At 38.5% G+C, this 22173-nt stretch overlaps 1 protein-coding gene across 2 annotated transcripts in view; it reads left to right on the forward strand.

The window, feature by feature from the left end:
* Nucleotides 1–22173, forward strand: part of LOC124157018 (protein phosphatase 1 regulatory subunit 37) — a 156678-nt gene that overhangs the window by 127343 nt on the left and 7162 nt on the right. Inside the window, exons 10-11 of one of the 2 annotated variants that reach the window (XR_006864515.1) lie at nt 12054–12270; nt 14119–15063. Coding sequence is in view for 1 of the 2 variants with exons in the window: in XM_046531482.1 (XP_046387438.1) it covers nt 12054–12270; nt 14119–14990 (1089 nt within the window). In the remaining variant the exon portion in view is untranslated. The remainder of the gene's footprint in view (nt 1–12053; nt 12271–14118; nt 15064–22173) is intronic. The other variant, XM_046531482.1, reaches the window with a different exon arrangement.

The following is a 22173-nucleotide window of genomic DNA, read 5'->3' on the forward strand; positions in this document are numbered from 1 at the left end:
AATGGTCCATTTTTATTCTCATTTGAAAAGGGCCAGATTGGCGCCCATGCGATGCCACTCCACGTGACGTCACAGGGACCTAGTTTCTGCACGAGAGGATAGGAGTTATACATCGTCTGAGATTACCAATGCATGCATGAGGCGCAGAGCTCAGGGAAACATGTCTTAATAATCACCTATTAAAACTGGCTAAGGTCGGAAAGTTTTCTTCGTTTGATAAGGTATTAATAAACCTTTTTTAAGCCAAGCGCTACCAGACAGCAAGGTACTCAGCTACCCTCTAGCATCAGTCCTATCAGCGCGTTCAGAGCCTCGATCAAGGTCACCTCACAAGGCGGGAGGGGGAACCAGAAATACGTCACATGGAGAGATTTCCTTACCCGTCGCGTTTTCGCGTGCTTGAAAATTTTCACTTTTCATTTAATCGCGAAAAATAGATATCGTCATTGAAAAATCTAAAAGCGTGAAATACGTACTCCAGGAGTAATAATCTTTTGAGTTAAGCAATAAAAAAATAATAGGAAACCACCCTATTATGGTTCTGCAATGTTTGGCAATGCGGGCATCCCCGCAAAGGGGGGGGGGGTGACCCCTGTGCCCCCATATGTATGTGCCGCTGTGCTGAATGGTAGTGCATTTCCCTAGTAGTGTCCAATCTCTCAAGCAGGTCCCTCATAATACTTATGTATGAGAGGCAACACAGACTTTAAAATGTGGCTAGTAGATGAATAATGACTGCCAAATCATGGGCCAGAACCTTTACGGAATCATTTAATTTTTTTTAAGCATATCATGAGATCACTAGTAGATACATCAATACGGTCAGGTAATAAGGAATAATAATATAAACTGGAATCCCTAAGTAGAATTGAGGATATCTATGTAAAATATTATGTGTTTGACATTGATTTCCTTTATTTTCTTTCCTCATCCTTTGAATGGTCTGAGGAATCACTACAGACACTTTCAAATGACAAATTCAAGTTTTTATTGGAAGTACTATCACAAACGTCACTTTAAAAGTTTTTTGCAAGGGTGGGCAAAGCAAGAGACTAATTTTCAACTTTGACTGGAGAAGTTGCAATAGGGTAGTTTCCTTCATCAAAGAAACCGAAAGGCATTGATTGCAATTTGTTACCCACCATTACTGTATTCATAATATACAAATTATTTCGTTTTAGAAATACCGGTTTAGACAAATGGCAATGGTCAATTTTATCCTCATTTGAAAAAGGCCATATTAGCGGTCATGCGATGCCACTCCACGTGACGTCACAGGAACCTAGTTTATATACGAGTAGATAGGAGTTTTACATCGTCTGACATTACCAATGCATGCATGAAGCACAGAGGTCAGGGAAACATGTCATAATAATCACCTATTAAAACTGGCTAAGGTCGGAAAGTTTTCTTCGTTTGATAAGGTATTAATAAACCTTTTTTAAGCCAAGCGCTACCAGACAGCAAGGTACTCAGCTACCCTCTAGCATCCTGCGTCCTATCAGCGCTCAGAGCCTCGATCAAGGTCACCTCACAAGGCGGGAGGGGGAACCAGAAATACATCACATGGAGAGATTTCCTTACCCGTCGCGTTTTCGCGCGCTTGAAAATTTTCACTTTTCATTTAATCATGAAAAATAGATATCGTCATTGAAAAATCTAAAAGCGTGAAATACGTACTCCAGGAGTAATAATCTTTTGAGTTAAGCAATAAAAAAATAATAGGAAACCACCCTATTGTTCAAGAACAGCCACTTGTCACTTAGCACACATTGCCCCTATATGTACTTCATTCGAGTCAGTACTTTTCTGTAGAAGTGGGAGCCACACTTGTGCTAGGAAGAATGTAGTCCTCTTGCATCAATGGATTCGAATTATCTTCATCAGCCTTCACGTTATCCTCTCCGGGGATAGTATTCGCACCTCCTTGGGCTCATCATGGTCCTGGAGGAGTTGAAGAATTTTTCTCATCACAATTACGGGGCAACCTGGAGAAACTGATATGTTCCGATGTAGGCATTATTCTTTTTCCTTATCCTTAAAAGGCCTCCCATCATTTTCCAGTATATGTAGTATTCTGCGTCCTCTTCCAACTGTAAGGCATTAGTGAAAAATATGTATAATAAAAACACAAATCAATACCTACCTACATGATTACAATCGCAGAAAATTAAATCGATGGTTTTTATTTTAAAATGGTTATCAATTAGTAAAATTATTCGACATATTCTCAATATTTATTCATTTTCAAGTAAAACCCTCCATATATATACACGAGATAATTGAGAGAGACTATACTTGCCACAAAGAGCTATTAACAATGTGAATTCGCGAGAAAACTAATATTTTCAACTAAATCTGTCTGAAAGGATTGCACTTCCTCTATGCCAGCAAAAGGAAAGATCAAGCTAAATTGTAAGCAGAGACGAATAATCTTAATTAATTATTGGATTGAAAGTAGTTATTCATTGATTGTCCAGATAGGGTAGATACACAGGTCATGAAAATAACGTTCCATTTACTTACATTAAAATGGCCAGCACAGCAGTGAGAAGGGTTAATGCTGACAAAGGCATCTTCTTTAAATCTCTTTGTGCCGCTAAGACCCACTTTTTCTGCGAATCCGGTGTAATTGGTCTGTTTACAAAAGCTTTATCCGGCGTTGAATTCATTTTGATGGATACAAAATGGCATGAAATAGTATTCTCTCGATCCCTTTTCGCCAGTCTTATCTTCGAAACACGTATTATTTCTTCCATAACGCACTTAAATGTAAATTTGCTTGTAAAGCACTATTTTACGGCACATACAAGGCACACAATACTGTAACTACGAATGTAAACAAAGTTTGAAGCGATGTTTGATTTCGTCAAATAGAAGATGAAGTCATAGAAGATGGCCGCCGATCGTGTTCGTGCAAGGTTCAAAATAATCCGTTTTAGGTAATGAAAGGTTTTAGTCTGTAATATTAACATAAGTACGTGATATGATGGGGAAAAATTTGTAATCTAATTTTTTTATTGGACTCAGGAATAAATCTCAAATTATAAATATCCACTAAGAGAAGCAGAGATTTTAAAATATATGATTAATATGTATACAATACAGATATGTGTATCTGTATATGATGTATACCAGAATCTTTAAAATATACAATTAATATCCTTATGGTGTAACTATGGACCATCAGACATGTATAAAATATGTATGATATACAGATTTGCGAATATGTATACCAATGTATTTCAAAATCTTTAAATATACAGATATAATCCTTTTGGTGCTACAAGGGTACTTTCAATGATTACTTTGTGCAATCAGTTAATGAAGTTCACAGTAACATTATTAAACCTAACATTACTGCTCATAGTTTACTCGAGAAATGTGTTGAACCTCTAAATAATGGTTTCTTATTCCAGGAAGTCTTCCCTCTGGATGTTGTAATAATTGTACGTAAACTTAAGTCATCTCATAGTAAAGATATCAATGATTTATCTACGAATTTAATTAAATATATCATTGATTGTATTGTTTATCCACTGACATTCTGTTTGAATAAATGTTTAGTTGAAGGACATTTTCCAGATGTATTGAAAGTTTCTAAAGTAGTTCCAGTTTATAAAAAGGGACCTAGAGATTGTCCAGAAAGTTATCGTCCCATCTCTCTAGTTCCAGTTTTTGCCAAAATCCTAGAGACCATTATGCTTGAGCAGTTTTATGACTACCTTGACCGAAGTAAATTAATGAGTTGATGAGTAGTTTTCCGTGGCGTTGTCTAGATGATGTCTTCATGTTTCTGGGTTTCACCACGTGGATTTTCTTTGTGACGACAGTTTCTCCGGTATTCCAAGCGGCGTCTTCAGGTCGTTATGGTAATGATTAATGACATCGACCTGAAGATGCCGGTTGGAATACTGGAGAAACTGTCGTCACAAAGAAAATCCACGCGGTAAAGCCCAGAAACATGGAGACATCATCTAAATTAATCAGTGATTCTCAGTTTGGGTTTGTTAAGGGCAGATCAACAACAGGTGCAATGGTCTCATTAATTGATAACATTATAAATTCTTTTGAAAATAAAGAGTTTGCTCAGGCCACATTTTGTGACCTGAGTAAAGCATTTGATTGTGTGGAACATTCTATTCTTTTACATCAATTAACTCACTATAGTGTAAAGGGTACTAGCTGGAAACTGTTCAGCTCCTATTTGGAAAACCGAAAGCATGTGGTCTTTGTAAATAAAGTTAACTCTGGTTTGGCTTATGTTGATTTTGGTATGCCTCAAGGCTCAGTGTTGGGCCCTCTTCTATATGTGGTAATGATTAATGACTTGTCTTATTCGCTTAATTCTTACTCCATTTTATATGCTGACGACACTACCTTTTTTTGTACAGTTCTAATGTACAAACTCTTAAAAATACCACTGAAAATACAATGACTCAAGCTGCTTTATGGCTTCAAGCCAATGGGTTTATGTTGAATCAAAGTAAGAGCCAAGAGCTGTACTTTAGTTTAAGAAATACACCAGAAGATAATAGGGTGGTTTCCTATTATTTTTTTATTGCCTAAATCGAAAGAATATTACTCCTTGAGTATGTATTTCACACTTTTAGATTTTTAATGACGATATCTATTTTTCGTGATTAAATGAAAAGTGAAAATTTTGAAGCATGCAAAAATGCGACGGCTAAGTTTGAATGCTGGGAAAACCCCGTGTGACATCATTCTGGTTCCCACATCTACTGTGTGAGGTGACCTTGGGGCGAGGATATTGTACGCCGCTGCAATGCTGGCTGCTAACAGGTAGCAGAGTATCCTGCTAGCAGGTAGCGCTTGGCTTAAATAAGGACTATTAATACCTTATCAAACGAAGGAAACTTTCCGACTTTAGACAGTTATAATAGGTGATTATTAACACCTTGAGTGCGGCATGACGTGATATCACGTCATGGTGGGCTATCCCCTGGTGCTGATGACGTGATATCACGTCATGCGTACCCCGAGGGTTCCGGCCCTCCGTAAGTGCTCGGTTAAGTTATAGTATGTTATTTTGCCCCCCTAAGTTACTCAGCAGGGATCTAGTAGCGCATTTGTGAACGCCGTTTCAAGCAACCTTTCCTGGGAGGATCAGGAGAAATTTTTTCTTTTATCTTAAGGTAAGCCAATTTCCATTCATATTCCCCCTGTATTTTATGCTGTTATTTTTATTTATTTCTATTAATGCGTGAGTATGACAAATTTTATTTGAGTTTTATTTTACAAATCATAAGTATTTACTATCTGGAACTTATTTACGTGTGTTTATTAATTTTTTTCTATTTTAATAATGTTAAGCGAGAATATAGATATTTTTTTCCATCCTTCCTTTTTTTTCTTGCGAGCCTAGTATTTTTCGAACCTTTATTGTTTGATGTTAATAAGTTTTATTCAATTAATATATGAAGTACTGTCATTAGTTAAACTTAAAGGAAATTTGAAAATGCCATTACATTTTATTTATGCAACGTAACATATCTCTAGCTTTTGCACCCTTAATTTGTTTATCAGTGCAACTCCTAAGCAGGGAGGGGATCGACAAGCGGCAATATTACGAGAGTGAAGGAAGTTATTTATAATATTTATTGTTCATTTATGTATATTATGCACCTATAAACATTCTTATTATAATTGCAAATAACTGTTTGCACATTATCCTATGGATTGGCGAAGAAGTGCTGAGGAGTTTCTTTATAAAAATGCTTTTATTTTCCTGATAACTGTGAAATCCAATGAAATACAATGTATTTATTGCAGATGGTACGGAAGCGAGGAGTAAAACGGAAAATTTTTCATGCTGGCTGGTAGTCGATGCCACCTGAAAGAGGTGAAATTCTCTATTCATCAGCTTTTGCAGATGATCAGCAGTCTTTGACCTTCCATCAGGACCTGCAGCCATCGACGTCGAGGGAGGAAACCTCCGCAAGGACACAAACATTTCCTTCTTAGCTCTCTGCTGTCTCTAGACGAATGTACACGAAGAAGGAATAGCAGGAGCTCCTGGAAGAGAGCGGGATCAGGCATTCTCTGAAGACTCCGAGCTATAAATTAGAGGGGAGAAGGGTGGGGAGGAGGTTGAACCTTCCCAGTCAGGTACTCCGTTGCCTCCTTCTACGCCCGATCCCTTTATGTCAATCCCTGGCCCATCCCCTTTGTCCTATTCTTTCCCTGAACCCTCTAACAATACCGTCAGTCCTCCTCCATCCGAACGTCCTTTGCGGTGGACCCGTAGTTCAGTGACACCTAAAAATATCACTCTCATAGAAAACCCAGCTCTCAACACTCCACTCCCTTCCAACGACCCAAATGTTTTTTCCGTCTCCATTTCCCAGACACCCTCTTTCGTATACAGACATACATACTTTCTTATAATCTCCGAAAGAATAGGTAAGGGATTGGAAACAATGGGGAACTTGCATGAATTTTTTTTATTTCACAGGCGGACAGAAAATTATTTTCTGAATACAACAAAGAAAACCGCATGTTTATCTGAGTTTTCCTTCGCGAGATATTTAATGATAAATATTACGAATTTTAAAGCGCGGGAAAAACTACCTCACCCCCCAAGCCACTGCCGACGAAGCCTCGATGACGTCAAAGGTGCCTAAACATCACGCGAAGCTATTGTTGTGATTGTTTGTAATAGTTGCCAGCAGTTGTGAGAGCTTCGTTTGTTAGACGTGTTGATAATTTTCTATTTAAAGATAAATATCCGACGAAAGAGGCTTGGAAGCCCTCATAGTTTGCATTATTTATAATATTAATATCTGAGTAAGGGCATAAAATATAAAACTGGAGTAGTTAAACCAAAAATTTTACAATGCCTAAATAACATCGTTGTAGGAGTCTGAGCCAAGGCCGTTGGAAGGGGGATACGTTAATTGTAAGTTGATGTTATCGACGGCATATCATTCATTTAAGTATGTAATTAGAACGATTTTGATGTTTACTAATGTCCGCTATGCTTTTATATACAATAACTTCATCCGTTTATTCGTAGGTACCGTAGAATTCGCCGTTTAGGACTGTCTGTGCTTGTATTATGGGGTGAGTTCCAGTCAATGCAACTTTTGCTCGCTGATTGGAGACATCTAGGAACATTTTTGTGCCAAAATAGTGTTATTTTCAACGTGACGTCTCCCGTTAAGCTACTGCTAATAATCACAGTGCCAGTGGTTGTAATGCACAAAGTTTGACAAGGTTGAAAAATATCGGCCAAGAGTTGTCATAGTGTACCATCGTGATTGAATTGTAAAAAGTGCTATTACGCTATCGATAAATGTCTAACAGTAGTGTAAAACTTGTCAGTGGCGTGCTAATCTCCGTTGTTCACCGTAGATATGACATTTCACGATCACGCTATTGAAATAAAAACTGTGTGTGAAGTTTGTTATTCCATTATTTCAACGAATAGTAGTGAGAAAAGTCACTTGTGTGGGCTAATTTAAGGGTTTAAATCAGTGAATAAATAGTTGTATTCATCATAACGAGTTCTGTTATTGTAAGTTGTACGTGATGAATATAAGAATGTGACAGTGACATCCAGTTTTTGATAAGAGTATTTGCCTATTTCCCGCTATATTTTTATGGTATATGCTAGTATATTGTTTATGGATTTACCTATATTATTGAAATAGGTTGTAGCTTGTGTGTGTGTTGGCAGCGGAACCGATCGCGATCTCACATGTGGATTGTGTGCAGACTGTTTTGCTGTGAATTCGTACCCATGGCCATGTTCGTACCGTAGGACGGATAGGACTACCTTCTCCGCTAATCCGGCGTTGCCAAATTCAACAGCACAGCTTACTGCTTACTCTAATGTCAACAGCACAGCTTACGATCGTTATCCTCCAGTATTACAAGTTTCTTTTACAACTCGATTTGCCGCCAACGTATAGCAATAATTTGTCTTAACAAATTCCATGAGGGTCATGGCATCAATTTTTGGTGTCCTAAAAAAAGGCTGGTGTCCTAACATCCCATGCCACACGCCTTATAGGCGGCTTGCGGGGTATTATGTAGACGTAGATGAATTTCAGGTGTACTATTCGAACGAGTGGCAACGTTATCATCCATTTTTCTGATAACTAAAACACACGAAGTGAAACGCTTGTACTTCATCATCCTGATGCCGCATTATTAATATCCCAAGTAATAATCTAGGCACAATAGCAATAGGAAAACTTGCCCAAGAACAACAGAACAAAATAAAGTGACGATGAGCGGCTAAATACTCCCTCAAAACAAATTTTACACCAAGCGCTCAGCGTATTTCCCTACTCCCCACGGTTGTTTAGGCACCTATGACGTCACGCCTGGCCTCGGCAACGCTCGGGTATCTTCGCGCAGTGGTCGGCTCAGAGAAATTTTTCTCGATTTTAAATGCAATTTTTTTATTTCTTTTGATGTTGAATGGAGAAACTGAAGGTATTTTTGCGAGCTAATGTATCCATTTGACTTATTCAAAATAGTTTTTAGAGCAATCTACGACCCATGCAAGTTCCTCATTGACCTATGAAGAGTTTTACCTTCATAGGCCTAATATTTCACAAGTTAGGTATTCCTATAACCAATATATCCGACTATTGGAGCATTGCTATCTTATTTGACCTGCTTTGCTTTCGGAAATATATGAGTCGTGATTGATTCTTTAGCATTCTTCCAGCCCTTCATTTTTCACCGAACACCAGTCCAAACAATTCAGAGCCTGAGTATTTTCTCTAAAAAAATCCGTCCCTTTTAGATTCATTTCACTCCTCCATTGATTCCCTAATAATTCCTTCCCGAAAGCTATGCACGCTTTTTCATTTATCGTGAACCCGCCGGAAAGATTTCCCTTTATAAATTCCGTCTTTCTGTCATTAGATCCTTTATTCTTCCATCCTACATTCCTTATCCAAAGCCACTTTTACCATCAATATCTCAATCCCACTTCCCTGGACTCATCCAAGAGGAAGGTGGCAGAAAGAAGAATCGATGGTGCAAGTATTGCACTATTGCGGTGCAAGCACTCTTGGGCGTAAGAAAGAGACCACAGATATCTACATTGGCTGCTAGGTCTCCTCTACTCTATCCCGTGCTTTTTTCTTTCTTTCATAAGAAGGCATGAATAGTATTATATATTTTTGTATCATATATTGCAATAGTATTATAGGTTAAATATATTGTTATAAAATTTGTGAGAGAGGTATTCCCTACATTGGTAAAACATACATGACTGTACGTAGTTGTATATAATATATAATTTGAAAATGGTCATCATTTCGATTGTATTGAATTTTTTTTGGGTAAATATAATATTTTTTCATGTCATGTGATTCCTTTTTTCAATAGACTAGGGCTCTTTCATAAATAAGAAGTAACTAGAGATTTCCAAGCTCGATGGAATTAGTCTTTCCCTCGTGTAATTAGAAAGAAAACGCCATCGTTGCTTTCGGTAATCGGGTAGGTAATAAGGGGCATAGATGCTGCAAATCTATTCCTAGCAATACGTATTATTGAATGGTTTACTCGGTAAAAATTTACATCATTTTCAGATTTTCGCAGAATATTCGTAGTAAGAACCGCGATACGTGGCCTAAGTGAAGATTACTTGTAAGATGTTTGCTTGCAAATACTATTAGTTCCAGTTTTTATGCATTAATTTCTAACTCGGTAACATCATATTGCAAAAATATGTTATTGGCTTGAGTTCAGAATATAGTAATGAGGAAGTTATGGGTTGATTATTTCTGTTTCCACATCCATTTTTATTTCGGCAACGGAGTCTATACCCCAATGACCAAAAAAGGACACGTAACAGCAAAATCTTTCCCCATACCTTCCCCATCTTTTTGATATACCGATGGCATCTCCAAAAAAGTTATTCCTAGTTCTTACAAGTGGACTGACTAAATCTTACTATCACCCCTCGCTTCATCTCCGTACCCCCTCCAACCTTAGAACAGCCGGCAGGAGTGATGTGCGTCAAGAGAAACCCTTATACACCATCAGAAAATAATCTCGCAAGCGGAGTGCCACCCATCTCAAGTACCTGCAGTAAAGGGAATACATAATGGTATGTGAAAACCATTTTTGTTAAATATCTGATGCTTACGGGTGGAAGTATGGGAATAAAGGAATTGGAGCTGAAAACATGAAACAAGTAAAGGAATTTGTGACGAGAATAGTGGCTTGAGATGAAAATGCAGAAATTATTCAATATTACAGAACCCTACTCCGATACTTAAGAATTACTAGTACAAGGAATACGCCGAAATATCTTGCGCAGAATTACCATCAGAATCAAACAGCTGTTCACGGCGACTCCTTGCACTTATAACTTGCATTACATCCATCTAAGCCAAAAATTTCCCTATGGCAGTGGCAAAATACTAATGGCGATACCAGTAGAACATTACAAATTCATTTTCCTCATATTTTTTTGGATACATAGCTCAGAAAAAAAATTGAAAGAAAACGGTGGCGCGGGGAAAAATCTGACAGTATGCAACCCGCATTACGTTAATATCCCGCTGTGCGGGTGACGTGATATCACGTCATAAATAAAAAAATTCATAGCTAACAAATTAGGGCAAAGAAAATTTTTTCATTATTTTTCCCAGCTCTTTTGGCACCCATGCATGCGTTTTGCATTAAAAAACAACAGCCGCACCGGGGGACGATTTTGAGTTTTACATGGTCAGCATTGAAAGTGTTAAGAGATGTTTCCCTGAAGTCTCTGCCTCATGCATGCATTGCAATCTCAGACGATGTAAAACTCCTATCTACTCGTATAGAAACTAGGTCCCTATGACATTGCGTGGAGTGGCATCGCATGGGCGCCAATATGGCCTTTTTCAAATGCAGTTAAAATTGACCATTACCATTCGTCTAAACTGGGAATTCTAAAACCAAATAATTTGTATGTTATGAATACACTAATGGTGGGTAACGAATTGCAACCAATGCCTTTCGTCTTCTTTGATGAAGGAAACTACCCTATTATATGACTCACATTAAATTTTTAGGAGTACTAATAGATAGTAAACTCTCTTGGGAGTACCACATTGATTTCTTCACTGGAAAACTCTCTTGAGTTATTTTTTTACTTAAACAGTTAAAAAATCACGTTTCAGATCATTATGTTCGGACTGCTTATTTTGTATTTTTTCAAAGCATAGTCACCTACAGAATTGTACTCTGGGGTAACTGCAATTGTACTAATGAAATCCTTCTGTAGCAGAAAAAAGTAATTCATATCATGATGAATGCTGATAAATTAGCTCACTGTAAGCCTTTGTTCATCGAACTTAAAATTTTGACAGTTGTTAATTTGTATATTTACTCTGTTTTATTACATACAAAGAATAATTTACCTCATCCACTTCAGAGACAAAATATTCCCTGTCATAACACCAGGAATAGCAACAAACTTAACTTACCATACTTCAGGTAATCCACATCTTTTAACAACTACAAGAACATAGGGATGAGAATCTACAATAAATTCCCATGTAGTATGGTAGATATTTCTGCAGATAATTTCAAAAATAAAACATTCGATTGGCTTGTTGCAAGACCCAAGGAATTTTTTTAAACAAAAATCTAGGGATGGGATTGCTGGTCTTTTATAATTGCTGTCAATGTGTAAAGAAAATTGTACATGAATTTGTGTAATGTTCTTGGTTTTAAATTGCATAAAGCTACAATGCATACTGTTATAATATCTCTAGATGTAAGCTTGATGTTGTCTATTGCTGTAAAGGCTGAATGACATTAAAATCATTATTATTATTATCTTCTTGGATATTTATTTGGGACCTGGCATTACGCACAATAGATGGGGAAAAATGGTCGATGTGGGAGTGATAGATGGAGGTGCTACTGTAATCGAAATGTAGTTCCAAGATGCTGACGAAATGCGGACAGTTTTTCAATGTAGTTGTTGAGGTGTTTCATGTGCACAATGTAGTGCATGTGTGTTGCGTTCAGATGGGTGACTTTGTTTTTGAGGTGCGTCGCTTGCCTTGTTGCAGGATGGAGGTGAGGAAGCCCTGCAGCAGTATGTTGCATTGGTGCGGGAGATTCGTGAGTACAGTGAGCACAATGCTAGGGAGGGTCGCAGTGTGAAGGAGACATCTCAGCCTGTGCAACGTGTGGTGCTTTGCCCTACAACAGCTAACCTGAGGAAGATATCGCTGACGTGCGAGACACTCATGCGAGGCAGTCCACCTTGCGATGACATGAGGAAAGGTAAGGATAACTTGATGGATCCAAGTATGCTTTTTTGGTTTCTGGCACCCATGCATGATTAGTACTTGATTTCTAAGTGTATGCTGGAACATAGTACACATTGCACATAATTTCAGGAGTTCAATGGCAGTCTGTCAAGGATTAATAAATCTTAATTAATACTTATTCAGTCGTGGGTGGTCACTGCAGTCAACTACATATTTTGCCAGCTCAAACTGATGACTGTGCTCAATCTCTTCGTATTTGAATGCCTTATTTATGTTTGTAACAACTTAAATAAATACAAATTTACTGTCCATTTTAAAAGTAAGCTCCCATGTCTTGCTTAGTGCAATTTCGATGGGCACAATTTCAACAATTGGCTCAAATTCGTTCTTTGGGGAAACATCCCAATGCTGCTCAGCCTGCTTATCAAAGAAACTTCAAATTCTCTTGATTGTGAACTTAAATCATGAACTTGTGTTAACTACACACAGAATTACTCTCATTTTACGCATATTAGCGGGATTGCTTGCCTCAAATCTTATTCTTTGTTTGCATATGAGTCTAAATACATTGCAGCACAATGGCCAAAAACATTACTTGTCATGCATCCTGTATAGCTGACCTTCTGAAGTAATTTATCTTGTCATCTTAACTGAATGTCAGTAATGTTAATTTTAATCATTAGTTGAGTTTGGAGCAAGTGGAAATGAGCTTTTTGAAAGCAATGTGGTGTGAGATATCATTTTTGCTGTCATAGGTTATGAGGCAACTTGACTGCCACGTAAAGTAGAAGCCCGATTTAACGAGTGCTCATAACCCCTCAGAAATTACTCGCAAAACTGAGCACTCGTTGTATCTGAAGGTGTTGAATACAGTGGAACCTCGATTTATCGTTTTTCAGGGGGATGGACGAAAAAAACGATAAATGTGGGAAAGTGATCGATGCAGGGATGTTTGGCTAGGTTGCCTATGTCCCAGGAAACGCTGGATTTTGGCGTGTAATTATGAAATTCGTTAGAGGATTCAAACAATATATTAGCCAATTACAGGAATACTAGTACTTTATCGAGACACTTAGGTCATATTGTTGATTCGACTAATATCTCTTTCAAATATCCTAAAGGAACACGCCACCTCGCTAAAAAATGTTTGCTCTCCACTCTGCAGTAATATTGACAATATGGATTTCTGTCTTATGTAAAAATTCTTATCCATTTAATGCCATTTCCAGTACATGTATTCAAGAGAGCAATATGCATGTTATGCTTAAAACAACTGCTTCCGTCAGCACAGTGATTGGTTGTGAGATAGATCACATAGGCCAAAAATAGTCAATTATTTGTAATGTTCCTGTCTAATAAATATATTTTTCATGTAATTTAGGCAATGTGTAAAGTGTGAACAATGTTGCATTAATTTTCAGCGGCACACCCACCTGAGCCTCAGATTCATCCCACTCATTGTTTCTACCAGGTAGCTTGCTCTACCCCCACCCCTACCATCATGTACAGCTACTTTGTATTGCATTTAAGTCCTTGTATAATCAAAATTGCAGAGTTCTCTTCTAAACTTTGGTACATAGATATTAAATTATTATTAAGTTCTTCTTAAGGACATGCGTTGGTAATAAGTGGTCCGTTCTTACTTGTTACGGACACTCATATGTACTCACTGAGAAGTGAAGATCTATGAATCGAGTTATCATTTCCCAAGATCCGAAAGATACCGCTGTTTTTCATGCAAAGCTGGGTGGCAAAATTCTTAGCGTGGAAGTAACTTAAATTACATATTTTGCTCTGGGTGAGTCAACAATTTTTGAGTGCACGTGTGTGGAGTGACTTTGAATCCATTGTCTCATTTCAGGGTGCTGGGGGAGTGGGCTGCTGCAGCCAATGGAGGCGCGGCGCTTGGGGTGTCGCCTGCGCAGCCCTGCGCCCAGCCCCATCCCCTCACCCTCCCCCTCCCCCACTCCTTCCCCCCACTCCAGTCCCGTGCCCTCCCCCTCATCGCGATTCCACGTGTCACGCGTCCCTGACCCCCCTCCACCTCCCCCACCACCCCCGCTCCCCCCCTCTTCCCCCTCCTCCCGCTTCAAGGTCACACTGGTCTCCGAGCCCCCCCCCACCCTGGTCACTACGTCCACCGGCAATGTCACCATTGGATTCAAGTGCCAGCAGGACTGCGTGACCCCGGCCCCCCCATGCCCCAGCGAGGCGTCGTGGGATTTTGGAGGGGGGGAGCAGAGGGTGGAGGAGGGTGAGCAAAGCATCGAGGCATCGCCCTTCTCTGTCCCGGGGCGAATACGCAAGTTCTCTAGCGTGACGCCTCCCCGCAGTTTGGAGCCAGAGCAACCAAAGAATGCATCAAGTTTGGAGCGTCTCTTGGGATTGTTCCAGAAGCCAAGCAGTATTTTCAGCAAAGGGTCATCTTCATGCTCACAGAATGGTCTGAGTCAAGTGTCTTTGGTGGCTGATGAAGCATTGGCCACGGCAGCCAAGCCTTCATGCGGACAGCAATTGCTGCTGCCTGCGATCAGCAGCAGTTCCCCCTATGCATGCACATCAGGGGAGGCATCCAGTTGTGCATTCCAACTGCACCAGGCACCAGGAGGCAAGGCAGGAGAGGTGCATTGGTGCAGTGCACAAGGAGGGAAGGAGGAGGAGGAGGGTGGAGATACGCACGACAGGCGCAGCGCAGTGGTGGACGATGAGAGCGAGGGGAAGCAGCTCTGCTAGGTGCGTTGATTCTGATGAGAGCCCATTGGAAGGATCTGCAACACGTCTTATCTCCCACGTGGCAGTTCACACAGTATGCAGTATGATTAGAAGCCAGCAATGCTCTGATTGCTCTTAGATGTTATGTTATCAATACTTCAATTTTTATCATAAACTAAATGCTATTTGTTTAGTTCTGCATGAAAAAATAACTTTGTCTCTGCAATAGCCAAATTGTTACAGTATGAATTTAACTTTTCAGACGTGCAACTATCATTGTTTTCAATAGCCAATGCATGAGAGCGAATTTAAGCTTCAGGCATTCAATTCATGTGAGGGACAAGCTTTGAGCTTAATCACAGAAGATAATAATAATAAATAAATAATGCATCAAGGTCTAAAAAAATATTGAATTACCAAAAAACTTGTTCCTTGTGATACAAAAAGCAGTGATTTTAAATACTTGTTGAATAGTAAGCAAATTTTTAAATTTAAAATGAAAAGACGAGAGTACTTGGTGTAACCCGTACAATGCCATAACAACAAAAATACTGTGGGGAAAAAAGAAAATAATAATAATAGTAATGTTTATTTTTCCTAGAGATCACATGTATTGGTGACAATGGAATTCATCAAAAAATAAAATAATAGTAATTATAGTTACAATAAATGAAATGTGAATAGTTACTAAAGTTTAGTTACAAATGGAAAAAAATCACATGAAGTCCTTTAGGCCATGGTAGTTGTTGCTCAGTAAATATTTCTACAGACCGTTTTCAAATGATACAGATGAAGGTATTTCATATTAGGTGGTAATTTGTTGTGGATTTTGGATAGGGAGAAAAAGGGTCCTTTTTGGGGGTAGTCTGTCAGGTACATGTCATTTAGTTGTTCCGGTTGCATTATGAGTATTACTATTTTTTGGAAAGTACCGTATAAGCATGTGTAAGAGGTGCACCCCTATTTTGAGCATCGAAATTTTGCGGCATTTTTTATCCTATTGTGCGGTGTTGCAGGCGTATGCCTGGAATTTCGACAGTTATCGAAATTTCCTCTTTCAATACTAAATTGAAAGAGGAAATTTTGATAACTGCAGTGGTAATAGCGGCATAAGAGGGAGTAGAAAGAGTTCCGATCCTCTCTTCGCACACGCCATTGCTCTACGATGCTAGTCCTACTCGCGAAAAATTTTGTTTAAAAGCTCTCACAGGAGTATTGCAATAGAATCGCAACCGTGGAAAATTTTTAGGCAAAACAAGACAGGCACATAGCATGAACCTTCCCAAGAGATTGGACCACAATCGGGGCAATTTCGGTGCCATAGGATAATAACCACGTCGTAGATTTAACGGAGCTACACTCGGACCTCCATCAGCTAATGCCTCTGCCGTTTTTTTTCCTTTCCGAGACCCCACAGGAAAATATCAAGTCACAGGGCACAGTGGGCGGAAATCGAAAAAAGCTTGACAAAACCCTAAATTTTCAATATTTTTTTGGTAAACAAAAATGGTACAGTCCGATAGAATAATGTCCAAGGATCAAGGAACTATGGCTATTTAAATAATTGGTTCACCCATTAAATCATTAGAATCCGTTAAAGACAAGAAAAAATTATAAAAATATTCAATTCCAAATTTTTGCAAAAATCGGGTATTTACTTTTGCTAGTGAGCCGTTAATATGGTTTTTCATAAATTTCAACGCATATTTTCTAAAAGAATAAACCTTCCTTAAGAATTATACGGGATGGTTTATTTATTTTTATCAATTTTTCATATTATAATTAAACATTCTAAAGTGCATTGTTTTTGGATTATTTTTGACATAAAGTGGAAAAAAACTTTATGAGGGCGACGAGACTCGATCGTAAAATTCATATGGAAAGAAAGACCTGAATCTTAACTAAGTGATCCAAAAGAGAAATCTTGCTCCAACTTGCTACCTTGCTTTCAAAGATGGGATATGTATAAAAAGTCAACGCAGCCGCCCAGCCCGGCCGCGGAATATCCTCATTTGGTTTTTGCTCCAGTTTAAAGCAAATAATGTATCCACCACCACTATTTTTACCCCAATTTTTAGGAAAGATGTGAAATCTAAAATTAAAGGCAATGTTTTGTCAAAAAAAACTTTTATACTCTCTTGTGGCACATTGAAAGTGGATAATAGGGTAGTTTCCTTCATCAAAGAAAATGGAAGTCATTGATTGCGGTTCGTTACCCACCATTAGTGTATTCATAATATACAAATTATTTCGTTTTAGAAATACCGGTTTAGACGAATGGCAATGGTCCATTTTTTATCCTCATTTGAAAAGGTGTCAGAAAGCAAGGAATAGGAGAAGTTTACTCTTCTTATTTCGGACACATTACAAACCTTTATTTACATTTCACATGGCAATATGCCTCAATAGGCGTGTGGCGGGGGATGAATAGGGTTCAAACCCTATGAATACTATTTTAATACACCCTATCCTGGAGGACGATTTATGTGTATGTCGAGGGTGTGTTGATGGTGGCCTAGTTTTCTTTTTCTTTTTTTTATAATAGGGTAGTTTCCTTCATCAAAGAAAACGAAAGGCATTGATTGCGATTCGTTACCCACTATTACTGGATTTATAATAAATAAATAACTTGGTTTTATAATTCCCAGTTTCGACGAATGGCAATGGTCAATTTTAACTGTATTTGAAAAAGGCCAGATTGGCGCCCATGCGATGCCACTCCACGTGACGTCACAGGGACCTAGTTTCTATGTGACTAGATAGGAGTTATACGTTGTCTATGGTTACCAATGCATGCATGAGGCGCAGGGCTCAGGGAAACATGTCTTAATAATCACTTATTAAAACTGGCTAAGGTCGGAAAGTTTTCCTCATTTGATAAGGTATTAATAATCCTTATTTAAGCCAAGCGCTACCAGCCAGCAGGGTACTCAGCTGCCCGATAGCAGCCTGCGTCGTATCAGCGCTCAACTCGCCTCAAGGTCACCTCACAAGGCGGCAGCGGGAACCAGAAATTTGTCACACGGAGAGATAATATATTTCACACCGGAGACGTGGCATCGCCGGGCTGGTTTGAAATGGGCACCGTGCCATCAAAGGTGCGAATCGACTTGTTTGACATAGAGCCCTGGTAGGTTGAAAGAACAGTGCCGTGCATGGCAGCAGGCAAAAAGTCAGCTTGTTTGAAAGCGGCTGCGGCTACAGAAATGTTGTAAGGCTGACCAGAATGACAAACTGACGAATACTTAAATGCACGTATTAGCGAGCAACTCTCCTAAGAAAAAAACGTGGATGCCATGCAATCGGAAAGTAATATATGCATTTTTAAATCTTTTCATTCACTTTTTGGACTTGAATATGCTGCAAACCATTTCGACTTTGGGCGCCAAATTCAAATCCTCGCCACCGCACTGAGCCCGTTCCAAAGAACCGACTTTATGCGATCGGTTCTCGACACCAGTTCCATAGCCAAGAACTGGGAAATGGAACCGACCCATCTCTTATGAAAAGTAAAGAAAACTTTGTAATGGGGAACATGCACGAAATTTGTTCATCATGCTAGTTAGTCTCATTGAATAGGAAATTTTCTCACGATTCCAAATATATAAGCCAAAACTCTCCTGGTACTCTGCAAACGTCAATAATTGGTAATTAAAAATGCTCGAATATCGCTTGAAGTCACGTGACCTGAAACGCCTTCTGACGTCATAGCACGGTGCACCATTCACTTCGCTAAAGAGAGTTGAGTGGTAGAGTCTTGAATGCAAGATACCGAGGTAAAAATCTTCGTCGAGCTTTGTAGAAGTTCCTTAAAGGGCAAATTGACTTAAGAGGGATTTAAGAAAATACCTCAGTTAACTTTAGCTCGATTTCCTTATTGCGGCTGATTTTTTTTTCTTACCAAATCTCCCCAAACAATCCCCTTTATTTATTTCAACAACGCCTTTGCAACCCAAAATATTCAGTCTGCATTTTGTTGTTACAACAGCAATTGTTTTCGCAAAATTTGCATTTGAGTCCTAGTAGATCGATTTTCTATCCACTTCTACAGTCTGTCATCAGTGGATTCCGTGCCGTGACGTCACGCTCCGATGAAGTCGTGTTTTCAAGCAGCTGATGGAGATCAATTTTTAAAGACTCATAACTCAGCTAAAAGTATTATTCATACGCGAAATTTTCGGCGAGCACATTTGAGGTAGAGGCCTTCTTATTCCAGTACTTTAAAAAAATTGTGCATGTTCCCCATTCCACATAAACATTAAAGGTACGACCTAGGTTTCAGTGTGGTGCATCATTGAATGGTACAAATGTATGGAAGGCAGAGAATAAATAGATTCACGCAAAATTATTTTTTTTAAATCCAGAAAACACAGCTGTCTGAGGAGAGGGTCAAGGGGTGGGATTCCCAGGGGCAGCCAAAGAGGTCCAGGGGAATGGGTTTAGGAGAGCATGGGGAGGATTTCCGTGCTTACATTGTCTTCAAAAATAAAGAGGGGGAGGAGGAGCTAGGGGGGGCGTGGGTCGGGTGAAAGGGAATGAATAGCAGTGCGTCCATGAAAACGTAGTCATGAGAGGGAAGGAAGCAAAGGATTTGTCTCCTTTTAGGTGGCTAAGAAAGAGAAGTGTATAAGGGGGAAGGATATTATAATGTTCCTTATTTTTGACACTTCTTAAAATTTCAAATTATTCTAAGGCATCTTGTCTTGGTTCCTTTTTCTCTATTTTTAGGATATCTGGTGTAAAGTCATTAATGTGGTTCCCCTCCAGCAGGTGTTTGGCAAAGAGAGATGCCGGGTCCTTATTCTCGGTTGATGTTCTTTAATTCTCTAGCTTTAACCTTGGGTCCAGTCTGGCCGATATATGTTTCTCCACATACACAATCCAATTTATACATGCAACTTTTCTTATTTTTCAGAATTCTGTCCTTGGTATGTGAAACCAAATTTCTTAGGCACTGTTCATTGTTGAAAGCTAATTTGATTTGGTCTTTGGGGATTTTATTGCATACCGTAAGGGATAATGGTCCGAAAAAGAGGAACCTTCTCCATTGAGTACATACTACTCATTATTTCACTTGGCTGAGACCCATAGATATCCCATCTTGCTATTTTGGACAATTTATTCTGTTATATGTAGTTTGTGAATCAATTTTTTTGGGTTGCCATAGCCGTTATTGTTTTTATAGTATTTAGTTCCTTAAAAATTTAGGAATTAGACATTGAAATCGATATTACTCTATGGATCATAGAATGAAATGCTGACAGTTTTTTTGAAGGTAGTATGTCTGGAGTTAAAATGGATGATATGGTCTGTGTATGAGTCTTTCTAAAAAATGGATAATTGAAAGTGTCCTTAGGACCTTGATATGTTAATATCTAGAAAATACGGAGAATTTTTTTTTTGAGAGTTGAATATTAGGATTTAATAAATTTAAATGAGTTTGGAACTTGTCTAATTGTGTGTCAGTCCTGACCAGACACAGAATACATCGTCCACATATCTGTGCCAGCTAACCACATTCTTTGTCAGGGGGTGGGTGGAGGTCTCATAAAAGTCCATGAAAATATCTGCCAAGAGAGGGTAGAATCCATGGCTAAATCATTTGACTGTTTGTTGAATGATCTGTTGAAAACAAAATAATTCTGGAAGATGCACCTTGATATAAGATGACATAGTTTGCTGACAATAGGTGCCTGTATGGACTTCCAATGGAGTATGTCTTTAGCAAGGTTCACGGCTTCTTTTGGGTTCACGTTGGTGAAAAGATCTTTTACATTAAAAGACACTAAGGTGCACTTTTGTGTATTTTTTTTCTGAGAGCTTGTTGTCCAAGTCCACTGAGTTTAACACACTTTACTTTGCAGAAAATGGAGACAGGTCTCTAAACAATACATTATAAGTTTTTTCACTAGCAGGTGGTTAGGGGTAGACTCACTTGAAACTAGTGGTCTTATCGGAATGTCTTTTTTATGCACTTAATGTAAACCGAAAAATCTTGGGGCAGGAGGATTCATTTGGAAAAGATGAAACACTTCCGACTAATTGAGTAGTTATTCACAAACTTTTATCTCATTTTTGCACTCTTATTGATTTTGGCGTGGAATTGGTATGAAGGACCTTTGGAATGTTATTTGCTGATGAAGTCCTCACATTTCTCTTGCTGCCACGTTGAAACCTAAGCTATAAATTAAATATTTATGTGGAATCACAAAGTTTTTTTTACTTTTCATTACAGCTTTCTCGTAATAAATTGATTACCAGCTAATATGAAGGGGGCTTCCTGGTGGTTGGAATGCCTTCCCCTGTGTGACAGTGGCTAATGTGTATGTGCATACCAGCATACATGTTACCTATGCAAGGAAAATATTTATTGTAGAGAAAGTTAAATTATAAGGCATGCTACTTCATGAATAGAAAGTATTGCTATAGAGCGTTCCACATTTAGTTGACAGTATGGTCTCTTATGGAGAATCTTTTCCCATGTTAATCTCCATAAGGCCAGGAGCAATAACAGCACGAAAATTAATGATGCATTATGCACTGATTAAAAATTGCATTCTAATGTAGAAAGAAATGCTGCATTCATTGGTTCTAATAGACTTTCGCTAAAAATTATTACAAAAGCTATAAAAAACATTTCCTTAAATTTCCGTCAGAAACATGTATTTTTTTACTTTATCTTCTTCTCGCAATTTCTGCCTGACCATTGTCTGTATTGAATTGAATCTTCTGCACAAAATTCTTCACTATTTTCTCTTTGAAGGTCTTCACCAATTGTACAAATATTGAGTTAAAATTTTGTTATGCCGACGTAACACCCTTTAGGTCAAGAAAATGTTGATTTTTGCAAGGTAAAAAGTAGTTGCTTACTAACTTACGTTTCTTATGTCATAGGTCCCTATATGCTGAGTATCAAATGTGAAGAAAACTACAAAGTTATTTTTGGTAAAAAAATAATTAACTTACATTAATTCTGAAGCGAGTTACAAGGTTTTGATCTTAAGAAAAAATACTACGGCGCCGCTGGTCCGGGCTTCTTGCTTTTTCTTGCTCGCAGAGGGAAAATTCTCGGGCGGAAAAGGAGTTTTTTGTCAATGCATACTATGAAATGTATTTATCTATTTGTTTGATATCCTAAACAGAGAATACTCATACGTCGTAACAGCAGTGTTTTTACCTGAACATATTGATACACGAAAGTAAG

Source organism: Ischnura elegans, chromosome 4, assembly GCF_921293095.1.
Source record: "Ischnura elegans chromosome 4, ioIscEleg1.1, whole genome shotgun sequence".
Lineage (NCBI taxonomy): Eukaryota > Metazoa > Arthropoda > Insecta > Odonata > Coenagrionidae > Ischnura > Ischnura elegans.